We start from the raw sequence: 24,568 nt of genomic DNA, 5'->3' as shown, positions 1-24,568 counted from the left end.
GGGCTCTCAGATCAAACAGTGAGTCTTTGCCTCTTAGGACTTCCTGCTCAGTGTGATGTTTCTGAAGACGAAATAAAGAAACTCACACCCCCTCTCTGCCCTGGACCAACCCTCTCCTCCTTGGAGGGGAAGAGAACGGAAGTTTTTTGGGAGGAGACATTTTGCCCGCCTTGTCCCTTGCTGTTTCCAGTGAGAGCAGAGCCTGGCACACAGTAGGTCCTCAGCAAGTGTTTGTCAAATAAGAGAAGACACAACCACGATGCAGGGGAAGAATCTGGGGGCAGAAGGTGAGGTTTGTCCCTGTGACTGGGCAAGTCGCCCAAACTGTCAGTTTGCTCATCTATGGGGATCAGATTGAGAAAGGCATGGGGAGCCAGGCTGACTAGGTTTCTAGACTTTTCTCCACCTTTCATCAGCCTCGGGAACTTAAGCAAATGGCATGCCCTCAGGCCTCAGCTCCCTGATCTGTAAAAGGGGGTAAAAGGTGACCATGAATATAAACACCCACCATCACACCTGATACATAGTTGTTGCTCAAAGAACGCAGGGCATGATTACTGAGTTGTGTTCACACACCAGGGCGAGGAGGCCCACACGACTCACCACTCACAGTCACCTGTGTCCCAGGACCAGACTTCACCTCAACGTCCTCAGGGCTCCCTTTCCTGAACTTGACACAGAAGTAGGTGCCGGCCTCTGCTGGGGTGATGTTCCTGATGTGGATGGAATAGTCCAAGTTGTTTCTCTTTGTGTCGTCTGTAACATTTGTTACTCGGGGGAAGAGGCGTACGCGGTCTAGGCCTCCTTTGAAACTGTAGACTAACTGCCGATCTGGTCCATTCCCCTTGAACCACTGGACAGGCCCCACGGGTTGCAGAGAGGAGACGACGCAGGGCAGAGTGACCGCCTCTCCAGCCACGACTGACACCGACTTCTTACCCTGAGTCACCTGCAGCTCCTGCTCACCTGTCACTCCTGTAGGAAACACAGGCCGTTATTCATCCTGCTTGAGCCTGTCTGTTGACTCAGGTGTTATTAGCAACAGCTCCTGCTGACTGAGTGCAGACCATGAGCTGGGCTTGTGCTCAGCAGGTCCCATGTACCGTATCATGTAATCCTCACCACAAGCCTACCTGGTGGAACTGCATGACAAATGGGGAAACTGAGGCACACAGTGGTTAATGACCTGGCAAGTGTGGGTGTGGACCTGCCTGAATGGAGCCCCGATTCCTCTCTTAAAGAGCTTTGTCCAAGCTGAGCTCTTAGGTTCAAATCTGGATTTACAGGAAGAAAGGGGGCCTGGTGTTCCCGACAGCAGGAACAACCTGGGCCAAGGCTCAGAGGCGTGCGGCAGCATGTGTGTGGGGGGCTCGGAAAGGAGCTTAGTTCTATTTCCGGCCCAACCAGGAAACATGCCCCAAGCAGGGAGCCGTACTCAGTGGTTTGGGGTTCGTCCAGCTGGTGGAACTGTGGAAAAGATGCGGGATTTTAAGTAAGAGAACTTGGGTTAGAGCCCTGGCCCAGTGGCTTCCAGCCGTGTGACCCTGGGCAATGGCTCAGGTGACTGACAGAGTCAGAGGGGGCGCTCACAAAAGTGAGCTCTGCAAACTGCCTTGGTTTGGGTAGGTCCCTGTACTGCTCCCGAGCCTTCATCTCCTCTTCTGTGAAATAGTATGCCCACATCTTGAATCTTTTCAAGGATTAGAAAAGTCTTGGTCAGAGACAATGTCAAAAAGAAAAATTTGGCCTTTGGAGTCATCAGACCTGGTTTGAAACCTGGCTGGACCCCTTATTCCTGTGTGAATAAGTTCATCCATCAGTTTTGAGTGTCTGTTTCCTTATCCATGAGATCGGTACAATACCCCACCCCTCTGCTTTGTTCTGAAAAGACAATGAGATCACACATAGAAGTCACTTAGCACAAAGGTGGGCACATGGGGGCTATTCTTGTCATTATATAAACAGCGAATGAATGGGGAGGGGCTGCTGGTCAAATGTTACCCCACCAGCCCTAGGTGATGATCCTGCAGGTCAGGCCCCTGCTAGATGCAGGACATACAGGAACTGGACCCAGTCCAGGTGTCCAGGGCTCCTGGGCTGGGCAGCAGGAAGGAGCCTGAGGCCCAAATCAAAGGCCACTTGGAGCACATGAGATAAGGACCCCGTTAAGGAGTCTGGGGGGACAAGGGGAGGACACAGCCAGGATGATGAAGGGGCAGGAGGACGATGCAGGGGCAGGAGATCATTGTTGTGAGATGTGTAGGGATCAAGGGAGAACAGCCCAGGGTCTGATTCTGAGCACAGTGAGGGGCGAGGGGAGAGGAAATGGAAAAAGACCACAGTGACTAGGGAGAAGCAGAGAAAGAGACAGACAGAGAAGCAGAAAGAGACAGAGAGAGAGGGGAAGGCAGACAGACAGAATGAGAGAGTGAGGTGGAGTGGGGGAAAAAGAGAGAATGAGTGACAGAGACGGGGAGTGGTGACAGCCTGGTGTGCGGGGAGACAGAGATCTGGGTCCCAGCCTGAGCTCTCCACTGCCACGCAATGTGCCCTTGGGCAAATCCTGCCCTGACCTAGCTCCCTTTGTCTTGCACTTCAGCCAGGGCTGCAGCAGATGCCCTGAGTGGCCTGATTCAGCTCTGGCCTGGCTAGGAGAGAGACCTTGTGGATTTTCCCACCAGCCTGTGGGCCTGGCACTGCCCTACCAGTAGGGGTAGGTGGCCAAGGGAAGGGAGGGCCACAGATCCCAGTGTGTCCTCACTGGGCTGGCCCAGGGCCAGAGAACAGGTCTCATCCACCTGTCCCTCTTCCTGTCTCTTTTGCCCTTCCCAGCCTCACCCTGCCCTGGATCCTGGGCGAGGGATTGCCTTTGGGGCCTGGTTCTCGTGGCAGTGAGCAGAGTCTCAGAGTGGGGGTATGCTCTTCACAGGACAGGGAGAAAAGCCAGGGTCCCCAGAGGCCAGGGCACAGCCAGCATCACCCAGCTGAGAGGGGTGTGGCTGGTGCCAGGTGTGTGAGAGACACAGGGAGGTACGGGCGTACCGTCAGAGACAAGAAGCATCCCAGCGACATCAGAGGCAGCATTGCATCCAACAGCAGCAAGCCAGGCACATTCCCAGTGGGTCAGCATATCAGCATTGGAGACAGGACAGACTGGAAATGCTGCTTGGAAGAAGTGCGGGCTCTGGGGCCAGAGGGCAGGGTAAGGACACGAGTTCCCCTCTTAGCCAGCCTAGCACCCCACCTCTCTGGATGTCATCATCCATAAGCTGGGGACTGACATCTACCCCCTGGGTAGTCCTGAGGACTGCATGGCCCAGTCGTCCACACTGCCTGCCACATAGGGGGTGCTGGCCGCCTTGGGTTCCTGTCCCATTGTTATCATCACGTTGATGCATTATTTATATTTGATTTTCTCTTGGTCATCATATCCCCCCACTAGCATGAAAGATCCATGACGGACTGTTTCCAAGCCATTGCCTAGAACGATGTCTGACACAAAACTAAAAAAAAAAAAAAACAGAAAAACAGGAGCTGTCTAATTTATTACGAATCATGTAGACCTGTGCTCCACAGGGTTTTCGATGGCTGACTTTTTGGAAGTAGATTGATCATCAGGCTTTTCTTCCGAGGTGCCTCTGGTTAGACTCAACCACCAACCTTTCAATTAGCAGCGAGGCATATTAACTGTTTTACCATCCAGGCACACACTAAACCAAAACCATTGCCATTCCTCCGACTCATGGTGATTCAATGTGTGCCATGTAGAACTGTGCTCCAAAGGCTTTTCAATACTGTGACTTCTTGGAAAGAGATGACTGGTGTCCTTATAAGAAGAGACAGATTCAGAGATACACACACAGAGAAGGAAACTTTGTTCTAATTGGCACAAATTTGCTGTATAGACTGGATTCAGGGATTCAGATTTACTCTGATTAGCTTAGGATAATCACCTGGTCTAATGACAAAGACGTCTTCAACAACATCCCATATTATTATTCCCTGAGTCCTAGTTTCTCATCTGTAGAACTCCAGACCAACAGGGTGGTGGTTGAAGCAAGAAAGGAGACCATAGATAAACTGAAACATGCATTTTTCTCAGTCCTAATAAGTTCCTTTAGCTTTTCTGCTAGAGAACGTGATACACTTTGTTTTAATTTTTCCAAAAAAATTTTTTTGAATTCTGCCTTCATTATACAAGTAGTTTTCATTAGATATAGAATCCTACATTTATAGTTTTTTTTTTTTTTGCCCTCCTTTAGCATTTTTTTTTTTTTTTTTTTTTGCTTTTCCATTGTCTTATGCCCTCCCTTCTCCAGTGGGAAGTCATGTGTCATTCGTATCGTTTTCTTCATGTGTGTGTGTGGCTGCTTAAAGATATTCTCAACCTCTCATTTTCAACAGTTGATTATGACATACCTAAGTTGTGCTGGAGTTCAATGAGCTTCTTGCATTTATAGATTAATTTCATTTATAAAATTTGTGAGAGTTTAGCCATTTCTTCAAATAACTTTTATGCCTCAATTTGTCTCTTCTTTTTCCCACAGGTACCTATGATCCTTGCTCTTAATCTTTTTCCTCTCTGCTTTTCAGATTAGATAATTTCTATTAATCTATTTTAGCACCAGTTGCTGTTGAGTTGATTCTGACTAATGGTGATCATATCTGTGTCACAGTAGAACTGTGCTCCAAAGAGTTTTCAATGGTTGGTGTTTCAGAAGTAGATTGCCAGGCCTTTCTTCTGAGGCACCGCTGGGTGGACTCAAACCTCCAACCTTTCAGTTAGCAGCCAAGCATGTTAACTGTTTGTACCACCCCAGGAGTACATTAACCCTACTAATTCTTCTATCATTTCCAATCTGCACTTAAGGACAGCCAGTGTATTTTTTATTTCATATATTCTATATTTTTACTCTATGATTATCTTCTCTTCTTTTAAAAATAGTTCTTATTTCCTTGATGACATTATGTATCTGTTAATTCACTTAAAAATATTTTATGTTCGTTATTGATCATAGATTTAATAGCTGAATCAAAATCCTTGCCTGCTAATACGTACATCTAGATCACCTTAGGGATGATCTCCACTAATTGCTTTTTATATTGAGAATTGCTTACATTTTCCCTTTCATCTTATGAATAAATTTGGATTGCATCTTGGTCTTTGTAAATGAGGTATTGTAGGAACCTTGAATTATGCTGCTCTGAAGAGATTTGATTTTTTTGAGACAGTTAGTTTTGGCTAAATAGTTTCTTGGATAGTTCATTTGGATGAGTTAATACACAGAATTGGGGCTAGTCTTCTTGGATTCTCCTCTCTGGGATTCCTCTGCCCTCCATTAGCTGTGGTCACCAAACACTATCCTCTAAGTCTTTACTCGGCAAAACTGAAAGTTTCTATCCATGTTACAGTTGACTGGTGGACACTGGCTTGGGCTGATGCTTAACAAAAAGCTGCAACAGTGGGAAACATGGAGAGTACTGCTCCTTTCATTCAAAGTTGATTCATCTGCAGTTTCTGTCTGCTTTTGCTCACCCTCCAAAGCCTTCAGAAAGTTGGCCCAATGCTTGTACATCCTATCTTCATAAAAATTGGCCCAATGAGCTACTCTACCTTTTTTAAAAGTTACTTTTTACATGTTAAAACTAATTCAACCTCCTGGAGAACATTGACCCAACCCTGCAAGGTATTGCCACCTATCAGGCACTGTAATTGTGTCTGTAGAAGGTCATTTCATCGTTCTATCTAACCAGCTGCTTCACGATAATGGGGAACATGATAAGACCAGTGGATTATATAAGCATGGTCCCATTGCTGCACTTCATTTGCTGTGAAGTGAGTCCCTTCATCTGAGGCAATGGTATATGAGTAACTATGACAGTGAATGAGCATTCTGTAAGTCCATGAATGGTAGTTTTGGTAGAAGCATTGCATGCAGGCAAGGCAAATCCATATCCAGGTTGAGTGTCTATTCCAGTAAGAACAAAACTCTGTCCTTTCCATGACGGAAGTGGTCCAATGTAGTCAACTTGCCACCAGGTTGCTGGCTGATCACCTCGAGGAATAGTGCCATACTGGGGACTTGGTGTTGATCTCTGCTGTTGACAGATTGGGCACGCAGCAGCGGCTGTAGCCAAGTTGACCTCAGTGAGTGGAAATCCACGTTGCTGAGACCATGCATAATCTGCATCCTTGCTACCATGGCCACTTAGCTTTTGAGCCCATTTGGGCAATGACAGAAGTGACTTGGGAAAGAGGATAACTGGTTTCCACTGAACTTGTCATTCTCACTACTTGAATGTTGAAATCTTCTTCTGCCAAGGTAGCTCTTTGGTGAGCATTCACATGAGACTTAAATATCTTCACTTCTTTGACCACTTCAGAATGGTTTATCCACATACCTCTTCCCATACCTCCTTGTCACCAGTTTTCCAGTCATGTTCCTTTGAAGTCCCTGGCCATCCAGCCAAACCATTGGCCACAGCCCATGACTTAGTATATAATTGCACATCTGGGGATTTTTCCTTCCAAGCAAAGTGAACAACAGGTGCACTGCTCAAAGTTATGCCCATTGGGAGAATTTCACTTCACCACTGTTCTTCAGGGAGCCCTTGAAAGAGGCTACAGTGCTCCAAATTCAAGGGGTGGCTGCATGTCGCATAGAACCCTCAGTAAACAAGGCATGAGTTTTCTCTTCCTCAGTCAACTGATCATAAGGAACTCCCCATGAGGCCATAGGTGCAGACTGGGAAAGGGAAGGTAATGCAACGAGAGTGGAGACCATAAGCATTTGGGCCACTTACTCATGTTACTTGTGCTTTCAGGCCCTGCTCAAGCCCGATCTCATATAAACCATTTCCGTTTAACATAACGATGGAGTGCTGCTGTACATGTCCAACTTTATGACTCTGTGGGTCAGACAACACCTAGTTCATGATAGCCAGCTCAGGCTGCATGGTGACTTGGTGGCCCATGTTTAGGCGTTCAGTCTCTACTAATGCCCAGTAACAAGCTAAAAGCTGTTTCTCAAAAGGAGAGTAGTTATCTGCAGAGAATGGCAGGGGTTTGCTCCAAAATCCTAAGGCTCTGTGCTGTGATTCACTAACAGGGGCTTGCTAAAGACTCCAAACAGCACCTCTATCTGCCACTGATGCTTCAGAAACCATTGGATTAGGCAGATCACAAGGGCCAAGTGGCAGAGCAGCTTGCGTAGTAGTCTGAATCTGTTACAGGGCCTTCTCTTGTTCTGGGCCTCACTCAAAACTAGCATCTTTTCAAGTCACTTTACAAATAGGCTGGAGTAACATACTCAAATGAGGGATATGTTACCTCCAGAATCCAAAGAGGCCCACAAGGTGTTGTCCCTCCTTTTTAGTTATAGGAGACGCAAGATGCAATAGCTTATCCTTCACTTTAGAAGGAATATCTCAACATGCTTCACACCGCTGGACCCCCAGAAATTTCACTGATGTGGAAGGCACCTGAATTTTCGTCAGGTTAATTTCCTGCCCTCTAGCACACTAATATCATACCAATAAGTGTAGAGTCATTGATGCTTCTTCCTTACTAGGGTCAATCTGCATAATGTCATTAATGTAATGGACCAGTGTGATGTCTTGTGGAAGGGAAAGGCAATCGAGCTTCTTGTGGACTCAGTTGTGACATAGGGCTGGTGAGTTGATATACCCTTGAAGTAAGGCAATGAAGGCATATTGCTGGCCTTGCCAGCTGAAGGCAAACTGTTTTTGGTTATCTTTTGAAACCAGAATCAGGAAAAAGGCATTAGCCAGATCAATAGGTGTATACCAGGTACCAGAAAATACAACCATTTTCTCAAGAAATGAAACCACATCTGTAACAGCAGCTGCAATTGGTGTCATCACCTAGTTAAAATCCATCTGTGTTTTGCAGAGGCCAAATAGACAAGATGAATGGGGATGTTGTAGGAATCTCTACCCCTGCATCCTTCAAGTCCTTGATGGTGGCGGTACTCTCTGTATTCCTTCCAGGAATGCAGTAGTGCTTTTAGTTTACTATTTTCCTAGGTAGGGGCAATTCTACTGGTTTCCAAGTGGCCTTTCCTTCTATAATAACCCTTATTCCACGTGTTAGTGATCAAATGGGGGTGGGGATTCTGCCAGTTGCTGAGTATATCTACTCCAGTTATGCATTCTGGAACTGGGGAAATCACTACAGGATGGATTTGGTAACCCACTGGACCCATTGTGAGACAGACCTGAGCTAATTCCCCATTAATAACCTGACCTCCATATGCCCCCCTCCCCAATCTGACTGGTGGGCAACGGTGACATTTTTAGTCTCCTGGAATTAGTGTCAGTTCAGATTCAGCATCCAAAAATCCCTCAAAATCTGATTGTTTTCTTTTCCTCATTGAACAGACACTCTCTTTAAAGGCTGTAGATCCCTTTGGGAAAGGCTGGGAGAAAGAGCAACAGTATCCATTTTGGCAGGGAAATGGGGTCCTTCCTCAAGGAGACCTAGCCTCCCCTTCATTCAAGGCATCCTTGATCTGCAAACTGGTTCAAGTCTAGGAATTGGCTAAGAGGCAGTGACTCTCTAGTCTGGTGGTTCAACTTAGATTGCCATTCACTTGACCTAGAATTCTTCCGCTTGTACATATCCAGTAAATATTTAGTAGATTTCCCATCTATTTCACTCCTAGGGATACAATGACTAAATAACCAATGGCATAAGTTATTTGAGTCAGCCTATTCTGATTACTGCTTTGAGTCTGCTGTCCATTACGGTAACCACACCCATCTTGTCTTTGTCAGTTAAGTGCCTCCACTAGGCTTCTACCACCAGGGGGTCCAATCAGCCCCATTATAGTTGTTGATTTGGTAGGTGCAGTTGAATAGGTTCTGACTCATAGAAACCCTATGTGAAACAGAATGAAACACTGCATATTCCTGTGCAATTCTTACAATTGTTGTTATGCTTGAGCCCATTGTTGCAGCCATTGTGTCAATCCACCTTGTTGAGGGTATTCCTCTTTTTCGATAACCCTCTACTATACCAAGCATGCTGTCCTTCTTCAGGGACAGGTCCCTCTTGATAACACATACAAAGTATGTCAGAAGAAGTCTTGGCATCCTCACATCTAAGGAGCATTCTGGCTGTACTTCTTTCAAAACAGATTTGTTCATTCTTCTGACATTCCATGGTATATTCAATATTCCTCAACAACACCATAATTCAAAGACATTAATTATTCTTTGGTCTTCCTATTCATTGTAGGTAGGTGTCTTGATTCAGTCAGGTCAATTCCCACCATCAAGTCTGACTTACATAAAATAGCAATCACAGCAGTCTTCAAGGATGCTGGGGCTACCTTCTGAAATTTGGTCCTCACCATTGTGGTAAAAGATATGTCCTCTGGGCACTCCATGGTGGGGGATGGGTCTGTAGATCCAATCTGATCAATCCACTCTAACATGCCAATTTTCCTAATTCTTTAGATACTTTCTTCTATAGTATACCAAGAGAGGCCTGGCATTTCAACTTCATTTAGCACAGGCCACTGCTTAAATCCATGCTTCAGTGGACCAACCAAATAAACTATTAGATCCTTTTCTAACCTCTTGAGCTGAAACATTGATTGAAGAATCTATCCTTAGTGGGCCCATATCAATAAACTCAGACTGATCCAACTTTATGTTCCTTATGCCATTATCCCATACCCTTAATAGCCATTCTCACACATATTCTCCAGGTTTCTGTTTGTATATATATTAGAAAAATCAAGCAGTTCTTATGAAGTGTACTTAGAAGTGTAGCTATTACTTTGAAGTGTAGCATACCTCCTCCTTGGTCACACTTTGTATTTCACCTCTTGGAGCTCGCTGGGCCTTAAGTCTAGTTAAGGGTGGTGGGGATGGCTCCTGGGGACATTCAGCAATGTCTTATAAGGCACCAGCCTCAGGTGATGCCCCAGGTAAGGGCCTGGGAGCTGCCCCAGTTAATATCTAAGACAAAGACTCTTCAGGAACAGCTTTATTAATCTCATCAGATGGGAGTGGAATAGATAATGGTTTTACCGGGAAGGTAACTTAGCAGACAGAGATGGAGTAATCTCTTAAGATTGGACTTGGAGAGCTGGCTCTGTTGGCAGGAGTGATTCAATGGAATTTTTAGGAGTTCAGTGTCCCCAGCTTCCTGATTATCTACCTATATGTCCCCATCCCAAGTTTCAGGATCCCATTTCTCCCCAATCAATGCCTTTATTTTAACTTCAGACACTATTTTGGGTTGGGTATTTAGTTGTCATTGTAATAAGACAGTTGGTTTAGTTTTCAGCAGTATAAGCTCTGTTACTACAAGAAATAAGGGTATCTTTCAGGGCACAGGTAGCAACATTCAGGTCATTTATGTGGCATTTGAACTATGACTCTGAAGTCTTGATCTCATTCCTTTCTTTCACCACTTTGTCTTGCAAGATCAGAACCAATCAAGAGCTTCCTCATACTTCTCATTCTGGCAAAACTGTAGGAAAGTATGAAATATATAATCACTCAGAGCTTTGCCTCTCACAAATATTTAATCTGTTGATGGTGATATTTTGTGTATTCTATTGCCACTTCGTACCATGGATTAGCAGTGCCCTCCTTACTACCAGAAGAAAAGTCATCAATGCCTTTAAAACTAGCCAGACTTGAGAACCAATTTAGAAGACTCATCCTTACAATTTTGTTCTCTAGACCAACTCTCAGAACCAAATGTCTAGGCTGGGTTCTTCAGAGGAACAAAACCACTGAAACAGATATATATGAATATACATAGAGAGATTTAATTCAAAGAAATGGCTCATGCAGCTGTGGAGGCTGAAAAGTCCAAAATCCATGGGTCAGGCATCAGGCTTGAGGCTTCTCCTGACTCACGTGGTTGCAGAGCCTGAGGACGGCAACATGAGCATGTCAGACAGCAGGCTGCTGGCTCATGGGGCTGCGGGAGCTGGAGAATCCCAAAATTTGCAAGTTAGATGGCAGGCTGTTGGCTCAAGTCCCAAGGACTGAAAGTTGGATGATGACAAGACAGATGTTGGATCCAGAGAAAGCGAGCTAGTGAGCTTTGCCGGAATGCACATATATTGGATGCAATCCACACCTCCAAGGAAATTCCTCTTACAACAGATTGGCTGATCACATCAGATCATACCATGGAGGTGATTACTTTATATTACATTATGGAAAAGCAGTCATAACAATGTCTGCCAAACCACTGAGAATCATAACCTAATCAAGTTGACACATACCATTAGCCATCACAGTAAGCAACCCCTCCACACTGTTATTTTTCATTCTTTTCTTAGTAGTGCTCATGAATATATTCTTCTATTTAAATATGAATTTTCCACAGGGCACTGAATCACTGCTAGATGCAGCCATTTCAAAGAAAAGAAACACATTGATAACAGGTTGGATGGAGTGAGAAAAGGATACACTGATGGCCTCTTACTCTCCCAAGGGATTGAATTGATACAACCCTTTCAGGGGACAAAGGGGCAGTGTTATCATCAGTCTTAAATAGGTGGACACTTTGGCCAGAAATGCCCCTTTTGGAATTCTTCCCACAGGAATAGTCACACATAAGAGCCATATGTACAAGGGCGCTCTTTGTAGCATTAACTGTATAAGCTGCAAACATCCTAAACGCACCTCCTGTCCAGTGCACTGTCTGAATGAGACCTGAGATAGGCTTGCAAAGCTGTGAGGGAGAAAAGACAGAGGTTAGAAAGAGCAAGGAGGAGGGCTGTGGGCTCACATGGACCTGGGACAGTTGCGATTGTTCGGTGAGGAAAGCAAGGGGCAGGACGCTATGAACAGAATGATCCTCTCCTTCCCTCCTTCTCTTTGTCTTTCCTTCTTTAATATATATTTATGTAAAAATATCTACAAAGATATATACCAAACTCTTACAGTGGTGGATCACCTTGTGGTGTGAGATTTTGGGGAAGGAAGCTCGCTTTATACATCCGATTTATATTTACAAGTGTCTAGATTACTCTGAAAGGAGCCCTGGTGGTGCAGTGGTTAAGCGCTCAGCTGCTAACAGAAGGGTCAGAGGTTCCAACCCACTGGCTGCTCCATGGGAGAACGGTGTGGCAATTTGCTTCTGTAAAGATTCACACCCTTGGAAACACTATGGAGCAGTTCTACTCTTTCCTGTAGGGTCACTGTGAATCAGAATTGACTCAAAGGGTTTGGTTTTGGGTTAGATTACTCTATGATAAGTATAAATGAAAGAGCCCTGGTGGAGCATAAGTTAAGCTTTGGCTGTTAACCAAAAGGTCGCTGGTGCGAACCCACTGAGAGGTTCTGCAGGAGAAGAACCATTGATCTGCTCCAGTAAAGATTACAGCCTAGAAAACACTGGGGGGCAATTCCACTCTGTCACATGTGGTTGCTATGAGTCAAAATAGACTTAATGGCTTCTAACAGCAATAACATGAGTGACTATACTAACATTAAAACAATAAAGACAAAATTGAGATACACTTTAAAAATGAGCCAGGTGGGGTAGAATTGAGGCCTCACCAGAGGTTGACTCTGTGCCCTGGTCCTTCCGGGGGCAGTGAACTTCGGGTCTGTTTTTTTGTGACTGCTGGCTGCCCATCATGCACCATCTGGCAGGTGGGCACCACATCCTCCCTGTGGGCAGATGAGTTCACCAGGATCCAGCTCTTCAGGTTATAGGTCCCATCCTTGTCCTCGGTGGGGATCCAGGATGAATCTGTTTGGGATATGTTTTCATTCTCCAACCAGGTCAGCTCTAGGCTCTTGGGGTAGAAACTCTTCACCTGGCAGGTGATGTTCACCTGGTTCCCTTGAATGGGGAGTTGGGTAACCTCCAAGGTGGGAGGAACTGAAATAGCACAGTGTAGAAGCTCTCACCTCTTGGAACAGACAGATCACAGAAGGGGACTCAATAGTGGTTAGCTCCCACAATCATGGCAAGGGAATCACTGACGACAATACTAGACATGCAGGAGGTACCCAAGCAATATACATCCTCTTTGCATAATGAATGAAATCACTAGGCACAGTGCCTGGCACACAGTAGGTGCTCAAGGACTGATAACTCCTATTAGGGTAGTAAAGAGTGAAATCAACAAGCACAATGCCTTGCATGCAGTCAGAACGTAATAACTGTACCAAAATAAATAAAATCACCAAGCACGTAGGGGCTTAGTATATAGTCAGTGCTCAATAACTGCCATTGCTATTGGTAAAATAAATGAAAATAACTAACAGTGTGTTTGCCACATGGAAGGTCTTCGTCCAGAAGCTGCCATTAAAATAGTAGGGGAAATTGTTGAGCAGTGTGACTAAGACATTGTAGGTTTATGGTAATTGGGAAGGACTATTAGGAATTTGATTCCAGGAGGTTCAAGCCCTGGAGCAAACCTAGGGGAGCAGCAGACTTGGGGCTGGGTGAGGGTCTGGGCTGGGTATGTGTGTCATCTACCTCAGATGGTCTCAGACAACTTGGTTGTCCCACGAAGAAAGCCCTGCAAGGCACCATGGGCCTCCTCAAAGATGACCTGATGGTGGACATCCTCTCGGGTCATCATCACCTGGGTCCTGCTGAAACCTTGCAGAAGACACTGTTGGCGTGTGGGACTGCCTTAATCTGGAGGGCTGGGAGCTCATTCCCACTTTTTAACAACTTCAGGGTGACATCTCTGGGAGAGAAGCCATGGGACTCGCAGGTGAATCTCACTGTCTGCCCAGTGTGGCCCTTGCTAAGGGTCCCATACCAAGGGGGGAGAGGGCTTGGCTACAAAAAGGAGCATTTATGATCAATAACCATCACTGCATCATTATCATGAATGGTAAGTGTGTGACACTGTTCAGATCTTCATGCTTATTATTTTCTAATCCTGCTAATAGTGCTGGGAGGGAGGGGTCACTGTCCTCACCTCATAGAGTAGGAAACAAAGTTTCAGAGAGGTGAAGGGACCTGACTGAGGGCAGGCAGTGAGTGGCAGGGCCATCATGGAATTCTAGGCCTGAATCCAAAGCTCACCCTCTTTTCCCTGCACTGGGTGATTTCCCCACCAATGTTGCACTGGAAAAAATTTTCTCACACGTTTCATTCTGTATTAACTATTCCTAGCCGGCCTCATCCAGAAGCATTCCCACTTCAGAGAAAGCGTTTATAGAAGTAAATGCAGGGGAAGAAGTGGCAGAGTGGGACAGGCATAAAAAGAGAATCCAGGCTAACCAGCCCACTGGCGGTGTGGCCACCAAATGTCCCAGATTCCCCATCTGTAAAGTGGGACCATCAGCATACTCCTCCCAGGGCTGGTGAGGTTCAAATGAGGCAATGCCAGCATTTCTGCTGTGAACAAACCACAGAAATAAATGCAAACCTATCTTTAACACATGCTCTATTTACCTCTGAAGCTCCCTCTCCTTCAGGTATTTATTATTTCATACTTTTTATTCTTTCCACCAATACTTCAGCAGGGCCTAACCTGTGTAAGCCCGGAAATTGAAAGGAGGGAGCAGGGGAATGTTTCTCTGAACCTGGGGTCTTCTTTTGGGTCAGCTTTGGGTGGAAAATGGAGACCACTGAGTGCTGAGAAAGCCCAAAGATGGTAATTTCTTAACCATTACTTGCAAAAGACACACACACACACACGTGCACACACGCATGCGCATGTGCAGGAATACTAAGCCCAAAAGCACTTCTGGTGCCTGGAAACTTCTAGGAATCAAAGAATCAGAAGAACCAGGTCAGTCCCTACCTGTGTGTGGGTCCTAACGGAGTGTCTCTGGGGTCTCCAAAATTGTTAATTATTGCCCAAATTTCTGCACCAGCAAGTAGTACAAATATTTGCATTTGTAAATATATGACTTGCCTCCTAATACCCATAGAACATTTTGAGGCATAGAAAGGAGGGTGTCACTTGAATAATCAAGTCACGAGAACACCAGGTGTCTGGATATCCCTAAAAACACAACATGGTGTGACCAGTGACCATTTACTGTGAGCTCCCGGGTCCTGATGCTGGGCTGATCCCTCCAGCCCCTCAGCCCTTTCATCCTCCCTCCAGCTCTGTGCACTAGGTGGCAGTGACCCCCATTTATTGGTTGGGGCTCAGAGAAGCATGTGCTAGCCAAGGATACACAGTGGGTAATTGTGGAGCTTGCCCCACAAGGGCTGACTAACGTTAGCATCTCTGTGCTTTATCTTTCTAACCCTCAGTGTCTGTTTCTGCAAAAAGTGGATGAAAACACCAACCTAGTAAGATTAGGGATGGCGTATGTACAGTGCAGAGTCTGACGTGTAGTAGGCGCTCGATAAATAACAGCTATTACTGAGATCGTAAGATCTGCTCATTACGAGTTCTTAAACTACCTGTGTACTCTTCAGGCGGTAAAAAAGCAAAACAAAAGCACAGAAAAACACCAAAAAGACTCCCAAATCCTGCTCCCTGCAGCTGCCACAGGAGGGGGGAAAAAAAAACAAATGAAAATGCAGTAGAAACCAGCAAATTATAATTCTCCCTTTTTTAAATAATCCCCTCAGGAAGCAAGTTTGGCTGATGGGTTTGCAAAACACAAACAAGATCACAGGTGTTTCCCTCCAGATTAGCTCCTTAAGGAACCTGGAAGCATTCTGAGAGGGGGAGGGAGCAGACTTGGTTAGTGACAATGTGGTGTGCTGGGGGAGGGAGGGTTCTGTGGCCAAACAGCGAGGATTTGTTGAAATTCCCCCACCTGTTCAAACACAGACATGTTTAAATATTAGAAGGTATACCCTCAATGAGCTGAATCTGAACCCGGCTTTGCCTGGACTTCCCCTTTTCATTGATAAGGGAGGGTGAGAGCCCTTTCTCAGCCCTGGAGGCATGTCCATGGGTAGGGTGTCCATGCCACACACCTAGGGCCTGTTTTCTCAGGCCCCCAAAGAGCTGTCACTGACACGTGCTATTCTGAAGCACCCACACCCCGAAAACTGTTCCGAAGCCTTAGTTCAGTGGGAGACATCCCTGGTCAGGGAAAAAATACAACTTTTCTTCTGAGACCCCAGAAAACACGTAACTCAGGGGCTCTCAGCCCTGGCTGTGTATTAGAATCGCTTACAGTTATTTAAAAATACAGATGCCAGACCCATGCCAGACCAATTATATCAGAATTTCTAGAGGGGCCCCGAGTCTCGGGGATTTTTTAAAAGTTCCCCAGGTGATATAATGAGCAGCCAATATTGAAACTATTAAGCTAGTGAGCCTTCACCATCAAATCCCATTTACTTTAACTCTGACATTTCCGATCAGCACCTGATTTCTAAAATCTACATGATATTGCAACAACTCAACTACAAAAAGACAAATAACCCAATTAAAAAATGGGCAAAAGATATGAATAGGCACTTCCCTAAAGAAGACATTTAGGTAGCTAACAGATACATGAGGAAATGCTAACGATCATTAGCCATTGTTGCTATTAGGTGCCCTTGACATGGTTCTGACTCATAGCGACCCTATGCACAACAGAACGAAACACTGCCAGGTCCTGCGCCATCCTTACAATCGTTGTTACGCTTGAGCTCAATGTTGAAGCCACTGTGTCAATCCACCTTGTTGAGGGTCTTCCTCTTTTCCTCTGACCCTGTACTCTGCCAAGCATGATGTCCTTCTCCAGGGACTTATCCCTCCTGACAACATGTCCAAAGTACGTAAGACGCAGTCTCGCCATCCTTGCTTCTAAGGAGAATTCTGGCTGTACTTCTTCTAAGATAGATTTATTCATTCTTAGTCCATGGTATATTCAATATTCTTCACCAACACTACAATTCAAAGGCATCAACTATTCTTCAGTCTTCCTTATCCATTGTCCAGCTTTCACATGCGTATGATGTGATTGAAAATACCATGGCTTGGGTCAGGCTCACCTTAGTCTTCAGGATGAAATCTTTGCTCTCCAATACTTTGAAGAGGTCTTGTGCAGCAGATTTGCCCAATGCAATGTGTCTTGATTTCTTGACTGCTGCTTCCATGGCTGTTGATTGTGGATCCAAGTAAAATGAAATCCTTGACAACTTCAGTCTTTTCTCCATTTATCATGATGTTGCTCATTGGTCCAGTTGTGAGGATTTTTGTTTCCTTTATGTTGAGGTGTAATCCATACTGAGGTCTGTGGTCTTTGATCTTCATTAATAAGTGCTTCAAGTCCTCTTCACTTTCAGCAAGCAAGGTTGTGTCATCTGGATAACACAGGTTGTTAATGAGTCTTCCTCCAATCTTGATGCCCTGTTCTTCTTCATATAGTCCAGTTTCTCGTATTATTTGTTTAGCATACAGAGTAAATAGGTATGGTGAAAGAATACAACCCTGACGCACACCTTTCCTGACTTTAAACCAATCAGTATCCCCTTGTTCTGTCTGAACAACTGCCTCTTGATCTATGTAAAGGTTCCTCATGAGCACAATTAAGTCCTCTGGAATTCCCATTCTTCAGTGTTATCCATAGTTTGTTATGATCCACACAGTCAAATGCCTTTGCATAGTCAATAAAACACAGGTAAACATCCTTCTGGTATTCTATGCTTTCAGCCAGGATCCATCTCACATCAGCAATGATATCCCTGGTTCCACGTCCTCTTCTGAAACCGGCCTAAATTCTGGCAGTTCCTTGTTGATATACTGCTGCAGCCGTTTTTGAATGATCTTCAGCAAAATTTTGCTTGTGCGTGATATTAATGATATTGTTATACAATTTCCACATTCGGTTGGATCACCTTTCTTGGGAATAGGCATAAATATGGATCTCTTCGAATCAGTTGGCCAGGAAGCTGTCTTCCATATTTCTTGGCATAGACGAGTGAGCATCTCCAGCCCTGCACCTGTTTGTTGAAACATCTCAATTGATATTCCATCAACTCCTGGAGCCTTGTTTTTCGCCAATGCCTTCAGAGCAGCTTGGACTTCTTCCTTCTGTACCATCAGTTCCTGATCATATGCCACCTCTTGAAATGGTTGAATATCGACTAATTCTTTTTGGTATAATGACTCTGTGTATTCCTTCCATCTTCTTTTGATGCTTCCTGAGTCATTTAATATTTTCCCCATGGAATCCTTCACTATTGTAACTTGAGGCTTGAATTTTTTCTTCAGTTCTTTCAGCTTGAGAAACGCCGAGCGTGTTCTTCCCTTTTGGTTCTCCATTTCCAGCTCTTTGCACATGTCATTATAATACTTTATTTTGTCTTCTTGAGAGACCCTTTGAAATCTTCTATTCAGTTCTTTTACTTCTTGAATTCTTCCTTTTGCTTTAGCTGCTTGATGCTCAAGAGCAAGTTTCAGAGTCTCCTCTGACAACCACCTTGGTCTTTTCTTTCTTTCCTGTCTTTTTGGTGACCACTTGCTTTCTTCATGGATGATGTCCTTAATGTCATTCCACAACTCGTCTGATTTTCGGTCACTAGTGTTCAATGCATCAAATTTATTCTTGAGATGGTCTCTAAATTCAGGTGGGATATACTCACGGTCCTATTTTGGCTCTTGTGGACTTGCTCTGATTTTCTTCAATTTCAGCTTGAACTTTCATATGAGCAATTGATGGTCTGTTCCACAGTCAGCCCCTGGCCTTGTTCTGACTGATGATATTCAGCTTTTCCATTGTCTCTTTCCACCAAAACCAAAACCAAGCCCAGTGCCGTCAAGTTGATTCTGACTCACAGCGACGCTATAAGACAGAGTAGAACTGCCCCATAGAGTTTCCAAGGAGCGCCTGGCAGACTTGAACTGCCAACCTCTTAGCTAAGAGCCATAGCACTTAATCACTACGCCACCAAGGTTTCCCCTCTTTCCACAGATGTAGTCAATTCGATTTCTGTGTGTTCCACCTGGCGAGGTCCATGTGTATAGTCGCCGTTTATGTTGGTGAAAGAAGGTATTTGTAATGAGGAAGTTGTTGGTCTTGCAGAATTCTATCATTTGATCTCCAGCATTGTTTCTATCACCAAGGCAATATTTTCCAACTACGGATCGTTCTTCTTTGTTTCCAACTTTGGCATTCCAATTGCTAGTAATTATCAGTGCATCTTGATTGCATGTTCGATCAATTTCAGACTGCAGCAGCTGATAAAATCTTCTATTTCTTCATCTTTGGCCCTAGTGGTTGGTGCGTAAATTTGAATAATATTCGTGTTAACTGGTCTTCCTTGTAGGCGTATGGATATTTTCCTATCACTGACAGCATTGTACTTCAGGATAGATCTTGAAACGTTCTTTTAGATGATGAATGCAACACCATTCCTCTTCGAGTTGTCATTCCCAGCATTGTAGACTATATGATCATCTGATTCAAAATGGCCAATACCAGTCCATTTCAGCTCACTAATGCCTAGGATATCGATGTTTATGTGTTCCATTTTCATTTTTGATGATTTCCAGTTTTCATAGATTCATACTTTGTACATTCCAGGTTCCAATTAAATGGATGTTTGGAGCCGTTTCTTCTAATTTTGAGTCGTACCACATCAGCAGATGAAGGCCTTGAAAGCTTTACTCCATCCATGTCATTAAGGTCTACTCTACTTGGAGGAGGCAGCTCTTCCCCAGTCATCTTTTGAGTGCCTTCCAACCTGGGAGGCTCATCTTCCAGCACTATATCAGACAATGTTCTGCTGCTATTCATAAGGTTTTCGCTGGCTAATGCTTTTCGGAAGTAGACTGCTGGGTCCTTCTTCCTAGTCTGTCTTAGTCTGGAAGCTCAGCTGAAACCTGTCCTCCATGGGTGACCCTGCTGGTATCTGAATGTCGGTGGCATAGCTTCCAGCATCACAGCAACACACAAGCCCCCACAATACGACAAACTGACAGACACGTGGGGGATTAGCCATTAGAGAAATGCAAATCAAAACTACAACGAGTTTCCATCTCACTCCAACAAGGCTAGCATTAATCCAAAAAAAAAAAAAAAAAAAACACAAAATAATGTTGGAGAGGTTGTGGAGAGACTGGAACACTTATACAGTGCTGGTGGGAATGGAAAATGGTACAACCACTTTGGAAATCGATTTGGCACTTCCTTAAAAAGCTAGAAATAGAACTACTATAGGTTCCAGCAATCCCATTACTTGGAATATATCCTAGAGAAATAAGAGCCTTTACACGAACAGATATATGCACACCTATGTTCATTGCAGCACTGTTTACAGTAGCAAAAAGATGGAAGCAACCAAGGTTCATCCAATGGATGAATGGATGAATAAATTATGGTATATTCACACAAGGGAATACTATGCATCAATAAAGAACAGTGATCAATCTGTGAAACATTCCATAACATGGAGAAATCTGGAAGGCATTATGCTGAGTGAAATTAGTGAGTTGCAAAAGGACAAATATTGTATAAGACCATTATTATAAGAACTTGAGAAATAGTTTAAACAGAGAAGAAAATATTCTTTGATGGTTATGAGAAAGGGGAGGGAGAAAAGGAGGGAGAGGGGTATTTACTAATTAGTAGATAACTATTTTAGGTGAAGGGAAAGACAACATACAATACAGGAGAGGTCAGCACAACTGGACTAAACCAAAAGCAAAGAAGTTTCCTGAATATACTGAATGCTTCAAAGGTCAGCGTAGCAGGGGCGGGGGTTTGGGGACCATGGTTTCAGGGGACATCTAAGTCAATTGGCATAATAAAATCTATTAAGAAAACATTCTGCATCCCACTTTGGAGAGCAGCATCTGGGGTCTTAAATGCTAGCAAGCGGCCATCTAAGATGCATCAATTGGTCTCAACCCACCTGGACCAAAGGAGAATGAAGAACACCAAGGACACAAGGTAATTACGAGCCCAAGAGACAGAAAGGGCCACATAAACCAGAGACTACATCAATCTGAGACCAGAAGAACTAGATGGTGCCTGGCTATAACTGATGACAGCCCTGACAGAGAATACAACAGAGAACCCCTGAGGGAACAGGAGAGCAGTGGGATGCAGACCCCAAATTCTTGTAAAAAGACCAGACTTAATGGTCTGAATGAGACTAGAAGGACCCCAGTGTTCATGGCTCCCAGACCTTCTGTTAGCCCAAGAGAGGAACCATTCCCAAAGCCAACTCTTCAGACAGGGATTGAACTGGACAATGGGATAGAAAGAGATTCTGGTGAAGAATGACCTTCCTGGATCAAGTAGACACTTGAGACTATGTTGGCATCTCCTATCTCGAGGGGAGATGAGAGAGAAGAGGGGGTTAGAAGCTGACGGAATGGACATGAAAAGAGAGAGTGGAGGGAAGGAGCAGGCTGTCTCATTAGGGGGAGAGCAATTAGGAGAATATTGCAAGGTGTATATAAATTTTTGTATGAGAGACTGACGTGATTTGTAAACTTTCACGTAAAGCACAATAGAAATTAAAAAAATAAAAATAAACAAAAAAACTCCATTTATACTTGAGCCCTAGAGAGGAAATGTGACCTGTCCAAGGTCATACAGTTTTGCCAGAACATTTATAGCTGAGGTTTATTGAAATTTTCCTGCATGCTGGGCACTGTTCTAAGCACTTTAACACCTGTATTAACTCTCATTCTTGTGGCCACTCTAAAAAGAAAACCTTTGCCCTCGAGTCGATTCTAACTCACAGTCGACCCTGTAGGACAGAGTAGAACTGCCCCATAAGGTTGCCAAGGAGCAGCTGGTGAATTCAAAGTGCCAATCTTTTGGTCAGCAGCCAAGCTCTTAACCACTGCACCACCAGGGCTCTGCAGGCTCTCTAGGAGGTAGGAATTAGTCTTGGCAGATGAGGACATGAAGGCCCAGTGTGGTAACTTGTCTGAGGTCACAGCCAGGAAGTGGCAAAGCTCGGATTTGAACCCAAGTGGTCAGGCTCCAGCCTGCACTCTTGTAACCACTGCACTCCTGACTGTCAATAATAACTGCAATTTAGGGGCCTGTATACATCCTCTTCAGTCCTCACAGGACCCTCGAGTGGTGGACAGGCGTATCCCCATTTCACAGATGGGAAACTGAGGATTCGGGGAAAAACGAGACTTGCTCAATATTGCAAGCTTTGAGAAGTCAACAGCCATCATTTATTGAAGCTGTAGGGTGGTGCAGAGGTTAAGCAGTTGGCTGCTAACCAAAAGTTCAGCAGTTTGAATCCGCCAGCCACTCTTAGGGGGAAAGATGTGGTGGTCTGCTTCCATAAAGATTTATAGCCTTGGAAAACTATGGGGCAGTTCAACTCTGTACTATAGGGTTGCCATGAGTTGGAATCAAGTTGATGGCAGAGAATTTTTTTTTTTTTAATTCTTGCACTAGGCTCATTATATTTCTCAAAATATTCAGAAAGGTGGGCGTGATTATCCACAGTCTACAGGTGAGGTAAGTGAGGCTCAGTAAAGGGAGCAAAGTTGTCCAAGGTCGCACAACCTTGAAACTGTTGTTGTTAGATACTCTCAAGTCAGTTCCGACTCATAGCAAGCCTATGCACAACAGAACGAAACAGTGCCTGGTCCTGCACCATCCTTACAATCGTTGTTATGCTTGAGCTTATTGTTGCAGCCACTGTGGATTGTGGATTGTGCCAATCCACCTCGATGAGGGTCTTTCTCTTTTCCGCTGACCCTGTACTTTGCCAAGCATGATGTCCTTCTCCACGGACTCATCCTTCCTGACAACATGTCCAAAGTATGTAAGACGCAGTCTCGCCATCCTTGCTTCTAAGGAGCATTCTGATTGTACTTCTTCTAAGACAGATTAGTTTGTTCTTTTAGCAGTACATGGTATATTCAATATTCCTCGCCAGCACCACAATTCAAAGGGGTCAACTCTTCATTGGTCTTCCTTATTCATTGACCAGCTTTCACACGCATATGATGCAATTGAAAATATCATGGCTTCGGTGAGGCACACCTTAGTCTTCAAGGTGACATCTTTGCTCTTCAACACTTTGAAGAGGTCTTTTGCAGCAGATTTACCCAATGCAATGCGTCTTTTGATTTCTTGACTGCTGCTTCCATGGCTGTTGATTGTGGATCCAAGTAAAATGAAATCCTTGACAACTTCAGTCTTTTCTCCGTTTATCATGATGTTGCTCATTGGTCCAGTTGTGAGGATTTTTGTTTTCTTTATGTTGAGGTGTAATCCATACAGAAGGCTGTGGTCTTTGATCTTCATTAGTAAGTGCTTCAAGTCCTTTTCACTTTCAGCAAGGAAGGTTGTGTCATCTGCATAACGCCGGTTGTTAACGAATCTTCCTCCAATCCTGATGCCCCGTTCTTCTTCATATAGCCTAGCTTCTCGGATTATTTGCTCAGCACACAGATTGAATAGGTATGGTGAAAGAATACAGCCCTGACGCACACCTTTCCTGACTTTAAGCCAATCAGTATCCCCTTGTTCTGTCTGAACAACTGCCTCTTGATCTATGTAAAGGTTCCTCATGAGCACAGTTAAGTGTTCTGGAATTCCCATTCTTTGCAACATTATCCGTAATTTGTTATGATCCACACAGTCGAATGCCTTTGCAGAGTCAATAAAACACAGGTGAACATCCTTCTGGTGTTCTCTGCTTTCAGCCAGGATCCATCGGACATCAGCAATGATATCCCTGGTTCCACATCCTCTTCTGAAACCGGCCTGAATTTCTGGCAGTTCTCTGTCAATATACTGCTGCAGCCATTTTTGAATGATCTTCAGCAAAATTAATATCACAAAAAAAGTGTGATATTAATGATATTGTTCTACAATTTCCACATTCGGTTGGATCACCTTTCTTTAGAATAGGCATAGATATGGATCTCTTCCAGTCCATTGGCCAGGAAGCTGCCTTCCATATTTCTTGGCATAGATGAGTGAGCACCTCCAGCGCTGCACCTGTTTGTTGAAACATCTCAATTGATATTCTGTCAATTCCCAGAGGCTTGTTTTTCACCAAAGCCTTCAGAGCAGCTTGGACTTCTTCCTTCTGTACCATTGGTTCCTGATCATATGCTACCTCTTGAAATGGTTGAATATCAACTAATTCTTTTTGGTATAATGACTCAGTGTATTCCTTCCATCTTCTTTTGATGCTTCCTCTGTCATTTAATATTTTCCCCATAGAATCCTTCACTATTGCAACTCGAGGCTTGAATTTTTTCTTCAGTTCTTTCAGCTTGAGAAACGCCAAGCGTGTTCTTCCCTTTGGTTTTCCATTTCCAGCTCTGTGCACATGTAATTATACTACTTTACTTTGTTTTCTCAAGATGCCCTTTGAAATCTTCTGTTCAGTTCTTTTAGTTCATCAATTCCTCCTTTCCCTTTAGCTGCTCGACGTTGGAGAGCAAGTTTCAGAGTCTCCTCTGACATCCATCTTGGTCTTTTCTTTCTTTCCTGTCTTTTTAATGACTTCTTACTTTCTGCATGTATGATGTCCTTGATGTCATTCCACAACTCGTGTGGTCTTCGGTCACTAGCTTGCAATGTGTCAAATCTCTTCTTCAGAGGGTCTCTAAATTCAGGTGGGATATACTTCAGGTCATATTTTGGCTCTCATAGACTTGCTCTGATTTTCTTCTGTTTCAGCTTGAACTTGCATATGAGC

The 24,568-nt window shown here is 44.3% G+C and overlaps 1 protein-coding gene across 12 annotated transcripts in view; it reads right to left on the bottom strand.

Annotated features, from left to right (window-relative positions):
• Nucleotides 1–24,568, bottom strand: part of LOC100674055 (signal-regulatory protein beta-1-like) — a 108,990-nt gene that overhangs the window by 63,714 nt on the left and 20,708 nt on the right. For 8 of the 12 annotated variants that reach the window (XR_010319230.1, XR_010319229.1, XR_010319231.1 and 5 more), the window contains one exon: nucleotides 604–975. Coding sequence is in view for 7 of the 12 variants with exons in the window: in XM_064275895.1 (XP_064131965.1) it covers nucleotides 604–975 (372 nt within the window). In the remaining 5 variants the exon portion in view is untranslated. The other 4 variants (XM_064275894.1, XM_064275892.1, XM_064275893.1 and 1 more) reach the window with 4 other exon arrangements.

Source organism: Loxodonta africana, chromosome 24 (assembly GCF_030014295.1).
Source record: "Loxodonta africana isolate mLoxAfr1 chromosome 24, mLoxAfr1.hap2, whole genome shotgun sequence".
NCBI lineage: Eukaryota > Metazoa > Chordata > Mammalia > Proboscidea > Elephantidae > Loxodonta > Loxodonta africana.
The sequence above is the reverse complement of the archived record's forward strand: the minus strand, read 5'-3'. Positions and strand labels throughout refer to the sequence as shown.